At 34.7% G+C, this 18,438-nt stretch overlaps 1 protein-coding gene across 2 annotated transcripts in view; it reads right to left on the bottom strand.

Moving 5' to 3' along the window:
* Window positions 1–18,438, bottom strand: part of Not10 (CCR4-NOT transcription complex subunit 10) — a 92,660-nt gene that overhangs the window by 63,283 nt on the left and 10,939 nt on the right. For both annotated transcript variants that reach the window (XM_090382242.1, XM_090382240.1), the window contains exons 3-5: window positions 5,765–5,915; window positions 4,900–4,961; window positions 2,259–2,471 (exon numbers count right to left, since the gene is read on the bottom strand). In XM_090382242.1, coding sequence (XP_090238368.1) covers window positions 2,259–2,471; window positions 4,900–4,961; window positions 5,765–5,915 — 426 coding nt within the window. The remainder of the gene's footprint in view (window positions 1–2,258; window positions 2,472–4,899; window positions 4,962–5,764; window positions 5,916–18,438) is intronic.

The raw sequence follows: 18,438 nt of genomic DNA on the forward strand, positions 1-18,438 counted from the left end.
CTCCTGTGGTCTTCCATCAAAAGGATTTTGAAGAATCTTGATGCTAAGAAAGCTCCAAGTTCTGATTGGTATTTCTGCACTTGTTTTCAAAACTTGTGCTCCCGAACTTACACCTGTTCTTTGCTACCTTCCCCCCCTTTCTTATTCCAAAGGTGTTTTTCTTTCTGTTTGGAAATTTGCCCATATCCAGCCAGTTCCCAAAAAGGGTGACAAATCACTCATCCAATTATCGTCCCATTGCAATTATCTCTACCTTTTCTAAAGTAATGGAGAAATCAATTAACCGCCAACTCTTAAACTACCTAGAAACCTTCCGCCCGATCAACGATTGCCACTATGGATTCCGTCAGTGTCGATCCACTAGTGATATTCTGGCTTATGTTACCCATTTATGGACTAATGCAATGGAAAATTTTGTTGAAACACAATCAGTTGCTCTTGACATCTCAAAGGCTTTCGATCGTGTTTGGCATAAAGGTCTTCTAAACAAGCTTCTATCTTATGGTTTGCCAACTGTTTTTTATTAATTGGTTATCGAGTTTTCTCTCTGACTGCTCACTGAGGGTGATGGTAGATGGCTCTGTCTTCTAACTTCTCCACTAATGCTGGTGTCCCTCAAAGTTCAGTTCTTTTCCCCCACACATTTTTTCTTGTTTATTAATGACCTTCTTCCATTAGCCAGAAATCCTATCCATAGTTTTGCTGATGATAGCATATTGCATTCCACTTTCCAGTTTGAAAAACCTCGCCCTGCTCAATCAGCTTCAACTTCTCGAATATCTGCTACCAATTCCTTAAATGCCGATATCCATGTAATTCTCCAGTGGGGCAAAGACAACTTAGTTGACTTCAATCCTTCTAAAACTCAGCCCTGTGTTATATCTCGCAAAAAGGATTCTTCTTCTCCTATGCTTATCTTTGGCGACACTTGGATTTCTAGACAAGATGATGTCTCTCTTTTGGGGATTACCCTGACTTCTAATCTCTCTTGGTACAAGCACATTACAAATATTGCTTCCTTTGCATCAAAGAAACCTGGTTTTCTCTTTCACTCTTGGCACTTCTTTTCTTCCAAACAGGTGTTCACTCTGTAAAACATGTAAATCCACTCTACCATGGAATATTGTTCCCTTATATACACACACAACTGGGGCAGTGCCCCCAAAACCACTCTCAGGCTTCTAGATTTCATTCAGAAGAAGGCAATTAGATTAATTAATGACTCATCTCTAACAGAGTCTCTCCTCTCTGTCTCACAGACGTTCTATTTCTGCTGTATGCCTTTTCTACAGAAACTTCCATGGGCACTGTTCTTCTGAATTGGCTTCTATAATTCTCGCTCTCTCTTTCAAAACAGTCCGAACACATGCTGCCACCAGCCAACATCCATTTACTGTCCAACTTCTAGAGAACCAACTTTCCATCTTCCTCGTTTATTCATTCAACTGCCGTTTTCTGGAACAACCTTCCTTCCTTCATACATATTTCCTGAAAATTTCAGTCTACAGAAGTTCAAGTCTAATGTCAACAAATATCTTCTTTCGTCTTCTCAACCTCCAACCCGGTACTTAATACTATAGTTTCCACGGTACTTAATACTATAGTTTCTAATACCTTTCATGTTTGGGGTTTTCATAAAAAAAAAAAAAAAAAAAAAACCGAGAATAGCAATACGAACCCCCAAGATGTCTAAAAATGCTCTCCCCCTGCTGAATACCCTTCAAGGGCTGGGGGGAAAAGAGCATTTTTGCTGAGAATGACTGCTTTAACCTGTTCACGAACAAGTACAATTTTTTATTTTAAAAGGATTTTTCAAACAGCAAAACACTGATTTGCATTTTACAAATCAACATTTTGATTCCAGAATTCTAGAGAATCTGAATTCCAGAGAATTCAGATCTATAAGTTGACAATCAAAGTAAGTGATATATATAAATAAATATATAAGATATTATTTCCGAAAAAAATGTTTTGGTTTGATTTTCGATAATTTTATTATGTTGGGAAATCATGTAAAAATAAGAATTTAATATTTATGAGCATAATATAATATAATATATATACACACACACAAAGTTTTCATTTGTAGAAACTTTGGAAATTTCACAAAGAAGCTCCACTGAGACCATCCCAATTGAAAAATGACCATGGAGAGTTCATGCATATTTGGGCAATTCAACCTTTTCATTTGTGAAAAGGTTAAATTGTACTAAAGAGACAAGACCATAAATACAGAGAAACAGAACCTTAATCCATACCTGCTGCAGCTTAGGCCTATATATTTCATTTAGATTAGCTTCATGTTCTTTAGATTCTTTGTCCTTGCCTTCCTTTTCTTTGCTGCTTTCTCTCTCTTTGTCTTTATCCTTTTCTTTTTCACCAGACTGATTCTTTCCATTTGAATTAGATTTGTTGTTACCTCCAAACAGCATGTTTTCTATGTATCCTACTAAACCCAATGCCTTTTCTGGCTATTATATAAAAAAAAGTAATTTTATTTACAACTAATGACAACTCAATAAAATAAAAGTTTACTATCATTAAGTAAGCATCAGTGTTTTTGAAAATAGACTTCCAAAAATCTTTGCATAAACAGCATTTTGCAATTTTCTATTTAGTTTAAATCAAATTTAATCCTAATACAGTTGTTATTTAAAGTATGCACCTATGTCAAGTTGATCTCAAATAGGAATAGCAAAGGAGGAGGGCATGGCACATCATATAATATTCCTCCAAATGATACATTAAAGAATGATATCACACACTGAAAGTTCTGCATATATTTGAAGGCTATAGTTTGCTAGACTTTAAGCCAGCGAGATCAGTGTCCAGTATATACCACTCTAATGATGGGGAGGGACAAGGGAAAAAAAAGAAAAAAGCAAGCAAGCAAAGTGGTTAAAGTCATTGTGCTGTTAACTTTTCCTGCACTGATACTGAATAATACTGCACATTTTTGACTACTGCTCAGAATTACACATTCAGAGCAACAGTCATATACATGATACAACTAAAAACAAAATTAAGGAATTGAAAGTTAATCTATCAGGTCAGCAGCATTCAATCAGCACGTGGACACCAAGTGTTTCTCACACAAGCACAAATTTTAGTGTGCTGTCCTATTGGTTTACAATCTTAAACAACTAACTTTTAAGTCAGCTCAACCATTGTTGGGTTGAGAAGAATTCAAAGAATTCAATGTTCCAGTCGTTTTGTGTTTTATAGATTATGCAAAAGCATTTGATTGTGTTCAACATGCGAAACTATGGGAAATGATGACTTATGGGTTTCCCAATCCACATAATTCAGCTGATTAAGTTACTGTACCAGAAACAGGAAGGAACTGTGAGAACGAACACGGGAAACACGGACTTTTTCACAATAGGTAACGGTGTCAGGCAGGGCTGTATTTTGTCACCTCACCCCTTTAATCTTTATGCTGAAGATATCATGCGTGAAGCTTTGGAAGATTTCAAGACTGGCATCAAAATTGGAGGACTGATGATAAACAACCTTTGTTATGCAGATGATATTGTGCCAATTTGTAATTCTAAGGATCATCTTAAAGAAACTCTGAGGAGAGTATGTGAAGCAAGTAAGAAAAAAGGATTGTTTCTGAATGTGTGTAAAGCTAAAATTATGGTGATTGGTGATAACCTCAATTTCAGTAAAGTGAAGGTTAATGGGCAAGATGTCGATGAATTTGATTACTCAGCGTCAAGAATAAATAAAAATAGTGACTGCTCAAACGATGTAAAGAGACGACAGGCAATTGCTAAAACACTGGTCACTGATCTGACAAAATTATGGAGAAATCATGATCTGCCCCAAAGATGAAACTGAGAATCATTGATTCGTTAATTTTTACAGTTGCCACTTATGGATGTGAAGGATGGAATCTGAAAAGAGTTTACAGGAGAATACTGCATATTTCTTACTTGGATCAAAGAACAAATGAGTGGGTATTGAATAAAATTGGCAGGCCTAAAATTCTTCTTCAAGTCATCAACAAAAGAAAACTCAAGTTTTTTGGTCATATAGTAAGAAGGGAAAACTTTCTGTTGAAGAATATAATGGAAGGAAAAACTGAGGGGAAGAGCTGCAGAGGTAATCCCATCCTTCCACCTGCAACTAGGTGGAAGAATGGGAGCAGTGAACTTCTGGGCATGACACTTTGCGATGCTGCTCATATAGCACACATCGATGCAGTTGGAAGAATTTGTTGGTGGCCACAACAGCCCTTCAGGGAGCTATGTGACTGGAAGAAGAAGAACCATTGTTACCGTTACTTACATCCCAGTCATATGCTCAGATTATAATATCTCTGTTGCTTGAGGTAGTGTGCATTTGTGCCTGGCAATGCAACACAACTCTCAAGTATATTTGCATCCTTGCTCAGGAATTTTTGCCACCTTACCCCCCCCACTCTCCCAACTTTGTGCACCACTGATGTAGTAGATGGAGGCCAGCTGCTTGCATGCTAGTACAAGTTTTTCAATGTATATATATATATATATATGAAGACTATGCAGGATAAAAATCCTATCTTTGTGAAACATTCCCTCATATATAGGATTCTAGTTTGAAACTTTGGGTTGTAAACAAATGACAATGTAACATATTAACTATCGTTATTTTTCTCCCCACATTATGTTTACACTATTTGTCACCAGTTTCTACATCAAGAAATCTCCTTTTTTTCAGTTCTGTGGTTAGAATTTAAGGGTGAGAAGACTTTTTAAAATATTTGCACTTAAAAGATAAATAAAATAATGCTGTGTTATAAATATGGTAATATTTATAGTACAAAAATATATTATTCAACTATTTCTAAGTATATAATTTATACTATTTATAGTAAAAAATAAATAAATAATAAGCACCTAATTTGTATCTTACTTGATGTGTGCACAGATATAGTTCCAGCAGCAGAAAACAGATTTTCTTAGCTAAGTTTTCATCTGAAAAGAATTTAAATGCAGTACAAAATAATTATTAAAGAGAAAAACAGTTGTTTTTACTAAATAATACATCTTAATCTTTAATGGACACAGTAATTAAATTTATCAGTTTAAAATTTATTAATCCCCACCTTAATTTTTTTTTAATTGCCAATTTACAGAATTGCAATTTTTTTTATTGAGAGAGAATTTTGCAGAAAATTCACATCTATTGAATGAATATTTCATGTAAAATGAACTGTGAAATCCAAAATAAGACACCTGAAAAACATGTACGTCTTCATTTGTTGAATTTCTTTTAAGCTGTGAGTAACTACCAAGTTAATGTATTTAAGAAAAAAATTTATGATAGCAACGCTACAAAATACGCACTCCAAATAACATATCTATGACCAAATCTTATACACACAAAATTGGAAAATACACTTTGACATGCTGAAACAAAGATTTAACAAGTTTTATATATCACAAGAGAGGAAAAAAAATTAATAACTAGTTTTTATTCATATTATAAAATGAGAGTAACACTTGAAAGGCAGCTGCATAATTACACTTGTGGATTTCAACACTACACAGTGATTTGAAACTCTCAGTGTGATCTTTGGCTGATAGTCCATAAAAACAAATTTATCCTCAAATAAATAAATAAAAATAAATTTTTTTTTTTTTTTTACAGTATAGATTATTTATGAGTCATTTATCATTCATGGCTCTTGTGGCACATGCATAATTGGTTTTCAGTCACTGTATTAACATACATTACTTGCCATGGTAATAGAATAATTAAAATGACTTATACATACCAAGAGGTTCAATAAACTGGAATACCTTGTCCAGAATAGCAATAGCACTATAATACTGATGAAGATGATACAAAATGACAGCTTGGTTGAAAAATATTATACAATGATCTACATCTTCAAGACCTTCCACATTGTCTATATTGATATGAGCCTGAAAAATGATGAGCAAATCAAGAATATATCTAGACATGTACACAATATTTCAAAACTTTTCTCCAAAAAAAAAAAAAAAAAAAAAAAAGGAGAAACTGTTTGTGATTCAATTTCTTTACAGTTACTCCTATAAAGCATAAATACAAGGCAAAGAAAAACATTAAATACTAACATTCCTGTTTCAGTGGTCTTTTAATAAGCAAAGATTTCTTGGTAAAACGTAATTAAATAAAATTAAGCATGCTTTACTGCATTCGATTTTTGATCACAAGGATCATTCTGCTCCAAATGAAGATCAATGCCAACGTATTTAGTACTTAGGTTTAGTGCAATGTTCAACTTACAGAGTTACTGTTATCTACAGATCTCCCCAATCTGCTAATATCGTTTTAAATTTTACAGTACCTTTGAGAAGGTGAATCCACTATTCATTAAAAATATGAGACACTGACAGGACAACTGTTTTGAACCTAATAACTGCTTTGCATCAGCTGGCAGATGGCCTCTATTAGTGAATACATGCCACACTGTGAATAACATTTTAATTGAAATGTTATTCTTTCAATTTAAACACACACAACTGTTATATGTGCCTTTAATCCCCAGAACTGGGCTATTAGCCCTACGCAGTACAAACTATAGAACTGCAAGGGGATATTTCAGTGAAGTAGTTAAAATCTAATAAAATTTGTGTGCCTTACTGTATTTTATTTTTGATCACAGGAATCAATCTGCCCCCACTGAAGACAGATGCCCAGTACTCGGTGCTAAGGCTTATGCTCAACTTGGAGACAATTACTGTTATCTATGGACCTTCTTAAGTTGCTAATCTTTTAAAATACACCACCTAAACAGGTGAATCTGCTACATTTGAAAATCTGAGATATCACCAGGGCAGCTGTTTCAAAGCTATTGGTTTCTCATCAGCCAGCAAAGCCCATATAAGCAAATGCTAAAGTGTGAATAATGTATCCTGTCCAAATGAACAGCCAAGTGGTGTATGGACACAAAACCCCCATTTAAACATATCATTAAAGCATAAAAATTTTAGCTGATTTTAACATAGTCAAAATACAAATACAGCTAGGTCGCGATTAATGCGATATTTAATTCAGTGCAAATTGTATAACGATACCAGGTTGCGTTTTAATGTGAACCAAATTCAGTTAATGTGAGGCTAGCGCAGCTAGCCTCGTATTAGACGATCAGCCTCGATTAGATGCTGCTACACTCGTTCATCTTTGCGTGTGTATGTGCTACTGCCTGTTGTAATATATGTTAGTTTTTGTGATTTGTTTTAATCGTTTTAAGAATTGCCCTTAACAAAATGATTCCTTCAGATAAAAACACCATGAATGCAAAAAAGAAGAGGCTCGTTATTAGATTAGAGCAAGAAATTGATGTGATTGAGTGACATTAACATGGTCATAGCAACTCTAAAATAGGACGAGATGTTGGAATGCCTGAATCTATGGTACGGAATATTATAAAACACGCAGGGGAAATAAAAGAAAAATGTAAAGTTGCATCAGCTTTTTGTGGCTTGCAAACATCTACAAGGAATAAAAGTATTACTATGATAGAAATGGAGCATCTTTTAACTGTATGGATTAAGGATTGCAATCAAAAACACATTCCCCTTAGAAGAGCATCCATTCAGACAAGAGCTTTAAATTTGTTTAAGAGAGTGAAAGAAAAAAATAATGAAGTAGAAGAAACGTTTATTGCAAGTGCTGGTTGGTTTGATCGATTTAAAAATCGAGTTCAGCAACATAATGTTAAAATTACCGGTGAGGTGGCCAGTGCAGATGATAAAACATCAGGATATTTAGATGCAGCATCTAAATATCCTGCTGTTTTTAAAAAAATAAACCGAAGATGGTGGATACACTGATCAACAAATATTTAACGTGGATGAAACCGGTTTATTCTGGAAAAGGATGCCTTCCAGAACATACATTTCTAAGAAAGAAAAAACTCAACCTGGATTTAAAGTGTTTAAAGATAACACTTTTATCGGGAGATAATGCTCAAGGCGATTTTAAATTGAAACCGATGCTTGTTTATTGGTCTCCAAATCCTCGCACTCTAAAAGGATACAACTATAGATCACTTCCAGTTATTTGGCAATCAAATAAGAAAGCATGGGTGACCCAAGCTGTGTTCACTCACTCATTTTCAAGCTATTTTTGCCCAGGTGTTGAAAAATATTGCAAGGAAAGCAACATCGCATTTAAAGTTCTACTAATTTTGGATAATGCTCCAGGTCATCCAACCACACTTGGTTCATTATGTGAAAATGTAAAAATCATTTTTTTTCTGCCAAACACATCTTTGTTGCAGCCCATGGATCAAAGGACCATCGCAACATTTAAACAGGCAATTGCTAAAACTACAGGAGACGCAATTTCTTTAACAGAGTTCTGGAAAAATTATAACATCAGACATGCAATATAAAATATTCAGCACGCTTGGCAACAAATAACTGCAAACAACGTGTGTGGAAGCACATTTTGCCTCGTTCAAATAGTAGTGGTTTCGAAGAAATTGTTATAGAAGAAATAACAAATATTGGAAGAGAACTTGGATTTGATGAACTAGAAAATGACAATGTTCGGGAACTGCTCAATCCACACTTGGAAGAATTGACTGATGATGATCTCCTACTTTTAGAACAACAAAGATTGTTTGAAGAAGCCGACAATGATGCCAAAGAACGAGATAACGGGCAAGTGAAGGAATTCACTCTCAAGGAATTCGAAGATATCTTTCGAGCTGTAGAAGTCGTGAAGAAAAAAATTATGGATGCTGACCCTAACCTCGATCGAAGCGTGCAAATTCGCAGAGATGTGGATAAAACACTTTGCATCTACCAGCATATGTACAAAGATTTAAAGAAGAAGAAAACAGTTTAGTCTACGCTGCTGAAATATTTTAAAAGACAATAAAGATGTTTTCGTCAGTGTAAATATCATTCCTAAAGCTTACCTTTAGGAATGATATTTAGATTTTTTTTGTTTTTATATTGTTTTCTATAATTACAGTACTATATGACTTTGTTAATAATAAATTTAAATTAAGTATATTCTTTTTATCCTTTACTGTAATATTTTGTTAATAAACTTATTAACGAAGCGTTTTAAACTTATGTTTAAAATTTTTCATTACCTATTTCCGTCGAGCTGGAACCAATCACCGTACTTTACATATAATAATAACTTTGAATAGTGCGAATTCAAATAATGAGACTACTTCATGGGATTCATTCAGTGGCGTAGCTACCATGTAGGCAGGCAAGCAATTGCCTCCGGGCCCAGTGTCTTTGGCTAATTTTATTTAATTGTTTTCATATTAATTTGTGACCTCCTTAGTTATGTGTTTGTGTGTGGAAAACAAATAGGAAAGGTATTTAACAGAAAATTAAGTAAATTCATCTACTGTAAACCACACTGGAAATGGGAAAAACTGGTGTAAACCTGATAAAACTGCAATGTGCATTTGATCAAAAAAAAAAAAAAAAAAAAAAAGTTTGCTTTATTGTAATTGTTTTTAGGGAACAATATCAGGACAGCAGTTTCCTTGGATGTACATTTGATCTTCTAACGAAATTTCAAGAAAATATTTAATATTTATATTTATAGCTGCGTTATAAACTTCGAAAACTGGTGTGCAAAAGAAGAAAAAAAAATCATCTGCTATGAATAACGGATTGTTTCTTGAAATGTGTCTTCTTCACAATACTGCAAGATTTCTAACAATACAAAGCTAACAGATTGCGACTAACGGCTGCTCAAAAAGTATTGTTAGAAGATATTTGCTTGTTATGCTTTGATGTCATCGCAAAGGGAGAAATTCAGTTTTAGTACAGAAGCCGCATAAATAAACGGTCATATGCTGTTCTGAGCTGTAATAAAAAGAAAAACCCCGCTGAAAAATAGATTTTCTCCCCATCACATCTCTTGTTTTACTGTGGTTTTTGGCAGATTGTGTAATTTCACACAATCAATCCGTGACTGCTAAACATGGTGCGGTTTCTTGTATTCTCTCTCTATTTTGGGATCTCCTCTGACCGGGGTCATCCCGCAGTATAAACAGAAAATTTGTTTGTCAGAATGCTGCCAAGCAATGGCACCAATTATCAACTCTTTTACTGTCCTTCTAATTTACATTGTGTTCAGATGATTCACTTTGCGAAAATTCAAAAGTGTTACATCAATTAGGAGCAAAAACCATTTCCCCCAACATAATGAATTACTTTAGTACAATAAAGCACTACTACTAATGATTTTACTGGAAGGAAGTATCCACAATAAAACATCTGTACAAGATGAAAACATGCGGTCGCTCGAAAGAAAGTAACTGTAGTCATTTGCATTCAAATTCGCACCAGACCAAAATCGGACTTATTAGTACTTCTGCATCCTAGGATGAACTGACTAATTAGAACTTCAGCATCTGTAATGAAACGTCCTGCACACCGACATTGTTGGCTACAGCAATTACATAAAGCAACAAAGCAAAACATTGTAACAGAGCAATAATGTAAAATATTGTTAGGAAGTAAAAATGCTAAATATTGTTCCCCGAAATAATTACAGTAAAGCAAAGTGGATTTTTTTTTTCAAATTCGCACCGGACCAAAATTGGCATCATTAGAACTTCAGCTTCCTAGGATGAAGCTGACTTAGAGATATAATGCTAATTTTTTTTATTATTTTTATTTTTTTGTTTTTGTATGGGCGGCTCCTAGAACAAAAGTTCATCTCCGCTTCGTTGCTCTGTTCAGTTTTTACAGTCTCTGTCATGGTAAGGCCAGTGTATCATGTAAAAAAAAAAAAAAAAAAAAAAAAAAATTCATTCCACATAGCACATAGGAATATCACATGCTGGATGAAGACAGGCGAAAAGAGAGAGAGAGAGAGAAAAAAAAAAAAAATCTCGTCCCGCATGGGAGAAAGTGACAGGAAAGAAAAACTGTGTTTGTGAGCTTATGTGTGTTTTTTGTAGTCTGATGATGTGTTTTGGCCTTTTGGCTACCTGGAAGCAGTGATCAGTGCCCTCCTCACTGGGAAACGAGTTTCCCAGGGAGGAAAGAAAAACTTGTATAAGATGAAAAGAGAAGAAGGACTATCCTGGCCCAGAGAAGCCCCAATCCAGGATGGATTGCTAGAACAACACAAGCAAAAAAAAAATAAATAAATAAAACATATAGGGTGAGAGAGGAGTTGGCCTGGTCTGGGGAACCACAGCCTAATGCTAGGATGAAGTCGACTTATTAGAACTTTTAGCATCTGTTGTGAAACTGAATGCAATAAAGAAATAGACATTAGAACTTCCGCATCCGCAATGAAAGTGACTTATTAGAACTTCAGCATCTCTGATGAAAGTTAGAGCTCTGGAGCTTTGACAACCTCCTGGCCGTCTCCCCACCAAAAGGGTATTTTTTTATCTCTCCCCCACTAAGGTCAGACTAGAAAGGGCAAACTCCCTCCCCTAAGGAGTTTTTTTCGCCCAAGTGAATGAAAGGAACTGGAAATTTCAGGAAAATGAACCCTGTTTTCCTTTATTCGGCAAACAGCTACTCTGTCAGCGCAAGAGAAGTGAAATTACATTTGCAGCTCAGAATGAAATTCAGGTATCCAAACATATGACACTTTATGGTGAATTTTTCCGGCATGTGTGTGATAATGAAAATTCAATTTTTCTCATGAAATTTTTTGATTGTATTAAATGCATATCAAGGAAATATCGAAGTATTCAGTAACAATTACAATTTTCCAATTCGTTACTATGAGTAATGGATTGTGAAAACAATCCGTTACTTGTAGCATATATATATTTTTCGTTTGCACACCAGGTGAGATGCATGCGAAGTTCCTTCGACATCAGTTTTCGAAGTTTATAACGCAGCTAGGAATAGAAATATTTTCTTTAAATTTCGTAAGATCAAATATACATCAATGAAACTGCTGTTCCGATTTAGCCCTCTAAAAACAATTACAATAAAGTGAACTTTTTTTTATGAAATGCGCATTGTGGTGATCAGTTTTACATTCCCCCCCCCCTTCCGTTTCCACTGTGGTTTCCAATAGCTGAATTTCCTTGATTTTTTGTTAGTAGATACAATACATACTGAAGAATGGAAATGCGATATTTTTGTTTTTCAAAAACAATGTTGCAATTCTTTCGTACAACAATTACGAAAAGCAGTAAAAGCAAAATATTGTAACAGAGCGACAATGCAAAATATTGTTCGCAAATAATGATGCTCAACTTTCAGAAGAAAGTTTTCCACGAAAGTTGCTTACATTTTTATTTTCTCCTTGGATCATCTTGGTAACACTAATGACGTAAGCTCGAGTGAATTAATAGTTTTTGCTGCAATTTAAAGGTAGGAAATCAAAGAATATACTTATGTTTGTGTATAGTGAAAGTTTCAATTTTGTAAATTGAGTGGAAATTATTAGTTTTTTTCAGGGGGGGGGGGACAACTTTCAAGTTAGGATTAAAAATTAGAGCTTGGGGGCGGACGTAAACAGATACTCATATTCAGGAAAGACGACCAATATGTCATAACCATAAATCGTGTGCAGTAAGCAAAGGACGTAAGTCAGATTGATCAGTGTCAACAATGGTTAACATAAATATAAACATTAGGACAGTCTGCATCTGTCTCCCGTCTGCACCAATCACAAGCCGCCAAATTTGCACCCTATACCAAGCTACACTGCACTTTAAACCAAATAAGATTCAATAGCATCACTAAAGCCTATCTTATATGATTTCAATTATTATTATTCACCCTTTTGAAGCTGTTTTCAAAACACCTCACGCTTAGCAGGGTAAGTTATTATTTTTATGCTCAGTTTAGCACCAGACTTAAAAAACAAAAAACTGCACATCAAAATTTTGACTCAACACTCAATAACTCATTTGCCATTTCGATACGATATTGTCAATTTAAGGAACACTTAAAATTTAAGTTACATTGGTGCAACCGGCCATTTTAATCAATTTACGCGTGAAGTTTCACACACCTACTTAAAAAATCTAATGTTCATCTTTTTCTCTATAATTTAAATATTTAAAGATCACTTGGTCAATGTAATTTGATACACCATGATACATTATATTATTAATATAATTATTGAAATAGTAATTATTCACCCTAGTTTCACTGTAACACTGTATGTGTATCAAAAATAACAATATCTATTTTATTTATTTGAATTTTTAGTAAGCCATTCCCCTGAGAGATACCGGTGATTGTAAAAATTTTAGTCTGGTTTTTTTTTTTTTATTAAATGGGGGGTTGCTAAATCATTTTTATTTATAGAACAAAAATTTAATTATTTTTTTTTTATCAAAGGGGTGTTAAATAATTTTTTGTAGTGGTTTTGTTCTGGGGGGGGGGGGGTTACCGAATTTTCAATAGTGTTTTATTCTTAGTGTTAAAAATAAAATAATACGGCTGCAACTTTTATGGTAAAACATGCATACTTTTACAGTTATCGTTCTTTTTTTTTTCTTTACTCCATAAATTGCAGATGCCTGGCCATGTATATAAATACATTAGCGGTGCAGAAAAACGAAAAAAAGTAAGGGAAACCACCGAAAAATTAAACAAAATGTAGAAGACTGATAATTTTTTCCAACAACAACCGCAAGCCAATCCACGTAACGTACCAGCTGCACTGAGTGAAGATCGCCCAGATTCATTGGATCTGCCAAGAACAAATGACGATCAAGACCATCAAGTTATGGAAAATGAAGCAGTAAGTCCAGAAACAAACGCATTTGTTTACAAAGGTTCAAGATTAGATCCCTCAGTTATTTCCAATAGTATCCGACAGACCGTGCAAATTTTCCAGAAAATATTTCTGATGCAGATAAACGTATGATAATAGCTTCAGGTCCATGCCAACCTAAAGGTCCCTTTCCGATTACTGTTCAAAATAATAGGTAGAGGTCATTTTCTGAATTTTATTACAGTAAAACAACAAAAGCTGGTCTTAAAGTACAAGTTACATGGCTATGTTATTCTCAAAAATCAGATTTTGCATATTGTGAACCATGTTGGTTATTTGGAGATCGCTCTAATGCAGATTTAAAAAAAATCTTGGATAAATGGCATATCTGACTGGAAAAATTTATCTAATAAAATTAAAAGACACGAAGCTTCCTCTGTTCACATTTCTGCTTATATAACATACGATCTTTGGCGTACAAATAAAACAATTGATGCTGATTTAGTAACCAGTATAACTAAAGAAAAAAATTTCTGGAGACAAGTTTTGAAACGCATTATTCATGTTACATTAGTATTAAGCAGTTGCAGCATGGCATTCAGAGGTCACCGAGAAAATCTGAATGATAAAAATATAAAAAGTGGAATTTTTTTTGTCTATAATTGAGCTTCTATCAAACTATGATCCCATATTAAAGGAATTAATTTCAAAACACAACTACTGGTCAACATAAAGTAAAGTGCAGCCATTATCAACCCACTGCAGGATGGAAGCCTCCTCAACAATTCATGCTGAGGGAAATGGACCATAATCTGCCACGCTGGTCCAGTGCGGGTTGGCAGATCGACCGTATTCAGCAGTCAGGGGCTTGAACCCTGGTCTACTCAAAGAGCGTGTGCTACTGCACTCCCACTCCTGCCCACTCGGCTACGGTACCGGTCAACATATTTGAGTCCAACTATTCAAAATGAAATTATTTGTCTCTTATCTGAGAAAGTCAAAAATGTTATTATTGAGAAATAAAGTCTGCGCTGTTTTTCTCCGTAATCATGGACACTACCCTGGATGTCACAAAAACTTATCAGATGAGTCAAATATTTCATTACGTTACTGTAAAAACAGAAAATGATATACCATCAGAAATCATTATAAATGAGCGATTTTTGGGATTTTATAGTATAAAAGATCAATCAGCTAGCAAAATTGAAAGTGGCATAATTTACTGTATAGAATCCAAAGGGCTAGATTTACAGAACTGCCGAGGTCAAGGATATGATGGTGCCGCAACAATGAGTGGGGCATATAGTGGTGTGCAATCAAGAATATTACAAAAAGATCCAAATGCCTACTATGTTCATTGCATGGCGCATAACTTAAACTTAGTAATTAATGATGCTGTGAAAAAAGTAGCTGACATATCTTTATTTTATGACATAATTGAAAATATTTACTCATTTTTTGCAGATAGTATTGTACAATGGGATCTATTGAATCAAAAACAGAATGTAGATGCAAATGATAGCGCTAGCACTATATCAGCAATTACTTTAAAGCAATTGTGTCCAACTCATTGGTCATCAAGATTTGATTGTTTACTAGCATTGCACTATAGATTTACAGATGTCCTAAAAACGTTAACAAAAATATTAGTGTCTAAAAAAAAAAAAAAAGACGAAATATGCCAGGCAATTGGCTTAAAAAAAATGTTAGATTTTGTTTTCCTTTTGGTATTAAATTACAAAATATTGGAATCAATTAATTTAACTTCAAAGTTACTGCAACAAAAAAATCTAGATCTCGGTCAGGCAATGTGTCAATTAGAGGCGTCTTTAAATTCTATGGTTTTGCTAAGAGATAATTATGAAGAAAGTAAAAGTTTTGCGTTTTCTTTAGTAAGATCTTGGGGAATAAATTTAAATTTTAGTAACAAACGCAATAGGAAAGTTAAAAAAATGTTTGAAGATTTGGCTCAAGACAAACGACTTCAAGATTCTGAAAGACAGTTTAAAGTTGATGTATACTATGCAACAATAGACATTGTGATACATCAGTTAAAATCTAGATTTCTTAATACAAAAAATGTTGTAGATAGTTTTAAAATTTTGCAACCAGAAACACTCTTATCTTTTAGCGACGAAGCTCTGCAACAAGCGGCTGTAGAATTTCAAAACCGATACAATAAAGATATTTCTGATGACTTTCCACAGCAGCTATTAAATTTAAGATTATCTTTAGGACAAGAAATTTCAAAAATTAATTCAATTCGGGACTTGTGCAACCTTATTTTAATTAAAAACATGTCGTTATCTGCATTTGTTACAGACGTTATAACGGCATGTTTTATATTCTTGACCTTGCCGGTTACTGTGGCTGGTCCCGAAAGGAGTTTTACAAAATTAAAACATATATATAAGGAAAACAATAGGCCAAGATTGACTTAGCGATTTGTCCGTCCTAAGCATAGAAAACGGTGTAGCGAATTCTATTGATTCCAACAAAATTATAGATATTTTTTCGACTAAAAAGGCTAGGAGACAAAATTTTCATTAAAGTTTAAAACATCTGTTATAAAACTTTTTTGTGTATATAGACTAGATTTAACATATATAGTTGGTTACTTATTACAATGATTTGTTTTAAAATTACTCCAAAACTATTATATGTGTGTATGTGTTTTTTTTCCCCACGGTGTTTATTTATGTTTCTGTATATTATGTGTGTTTTTTTTGCCATTTATATCTGCATGTAATACATGTCATGTATATATTTATTATTGTTACTGAGGTTTTATGTTCATGCATATTTAATTCAAATCTTATTATTTATAGATATTATTCATTTACTTAAGGCTTGAATTTTTGTTAATGTGAATAAAGATTGCTTACTACCTAGTTAGCTTTATTTACTTTGTAGATATACAGTAAACTTTTTTCACCGATCATTTTGTATGTATTTCTGTTGATGTTATTCTGTAATTAGCTATTGGGTTTTGTTTTACAATAATAAAAAATAGGGTTTGATATAAATTCAATATTTATTTTTTAATACATCATTTATACAGTACCTTCAAAAATGTATTCATTATATTTATTACAGTGTCTACAGAGGCAGAGGAGGAATTATGATGGTTTCAATTTTTTTTAATCTTCTCGTGTTTATATTTTTTACTCCTGATTTTGCAATTTTCATTAATTAAGTAGGGGCCCAAACGTGTTCTTTGCCTCCAGGCCCGAAAAAGGGTAGCTATGCCACTGGATTCATTAGTTGCACTAATTGCGACCTAGATGTACTCCCAGCACACGAGTAATCCTATGGTATTGCTGCATGAGGAAAATAAAATTCAATTCTAGGGAGTTAAAAGGCACAACAGCTGTTATGTATTTAAAATACATTGAACACCCTCCCCATGCAATCAACCCTATAGGCTGTATCCTGTAAGGCTTCAAAACAAATAATAATTATACAGTGCTTAAAAAATAATTTGGATAAATTCTCTAAGGGGAGCTGGAGAATTTCTGCAGCTCCTCTCAGATAATATAGCAATAAAAAAAAGTGCTACAATTAATAGTCCAAAACTTTAGTTCAACCTGAAACCACACACTTTAGATCACACTAGAATTGAATATTTGTATTAATGCTTGGAGGGGGGGGGGGAGTTAAGCTTTAAAATTAACACATCAACATCTAAATTACCAATAACTTAAACCTCACAATGCATTTCTGAATGTATGGGCTACTAAGATTTATGTATTGCTGTTATTCCTTAAAAATAAAACATGCTTTCAAAACAATAATTTATATGTGTTTGTACATACATCGATGAGCCAAAACATTATGACCACCTACCTAATATGATGTTGGTCCACCACATGCAGTCAAAACACCTTGTATCCGGCGAGGCATGGATGCTACAAGATTTCTAAATGTGTCTTGTGGTATCTGGTACCAACGTGTAACCAGCAGATCCTTTAATTCCTGTAAGGTTGAGACGACGCAGATCGGAGTTGCTGTTTCATCACAAACCATATGTGCTCGATGAGATTGATGTCGGGGGAATTTGGATGCCAGGGCAATACCTGGAAGGCTTCCTCATGTTCTGTGAACCAGTTTTGAACAATCTGGGTGGTGTGGCATGGTGCATTATCCTGCTGAAAGATGGCACTGCCAGAGGGGAAGACCGTTGCCACAAAAGGGTGTACTTGGTCAGCAATGATGTTTGACATCTGATGTCTACCCGACTCTGACAGATAGATGTCAGAGTGCCCGACACATGGATGACTGGACCCAGAGTATCCCAGCAGAACATTGCCCAAAGCATGGCACCGCGACCACCACTACTCCAGGTAACCTGGCCGTCCACATGGTGCAACAGGAAACATGATTCATCAGACCAGATGACCTTCTTCACTCACTCAAGGTCTGGTTTCGATGCTTGCGTGCCCATTGTAGGCACTGTCACCGGTTAACTGTGGTTAGCATGGGCATTCAAAGCACTGCAGCCACGCAGCTCCACTTTCAGCAGGGTTCAACGTACGGCCTTGCCGGCGGTTTGTGGGTTTCCCCTCCTCGGACCACTTTCAGTAGGTAGTAACCATGGCTGACCGTGAGCACCCCCACCAGCTGTGCAGTTTCGGATATACTCTGACCCAGTCGTCTGGCAATTATAATTTGGCCTTTGTTAAATTTGCTTAAGTCCGTTGCCTTTCCCATCTGAGGAACAAGAGTACCACTGATTAACGAAGCTCAGTATCAGGTGTTTTTTATACCATGTCC

The sequence above is a fragment of the Mastigoproctus giganteus genome, chromosome 10 (genome assembly GCF_048544385.1).
Source record: "Mastigoproctus giganteus isolate SK-2022 chromosome 10, ASM4854438v1, whole genome shotgun sequence".
NCBI lineage: Eukaryota > Metazoa > Arthropoda > Arachnida > Uropygi > Thelyphonidae > Mastigoproctus > Mastigoproctus giganteus.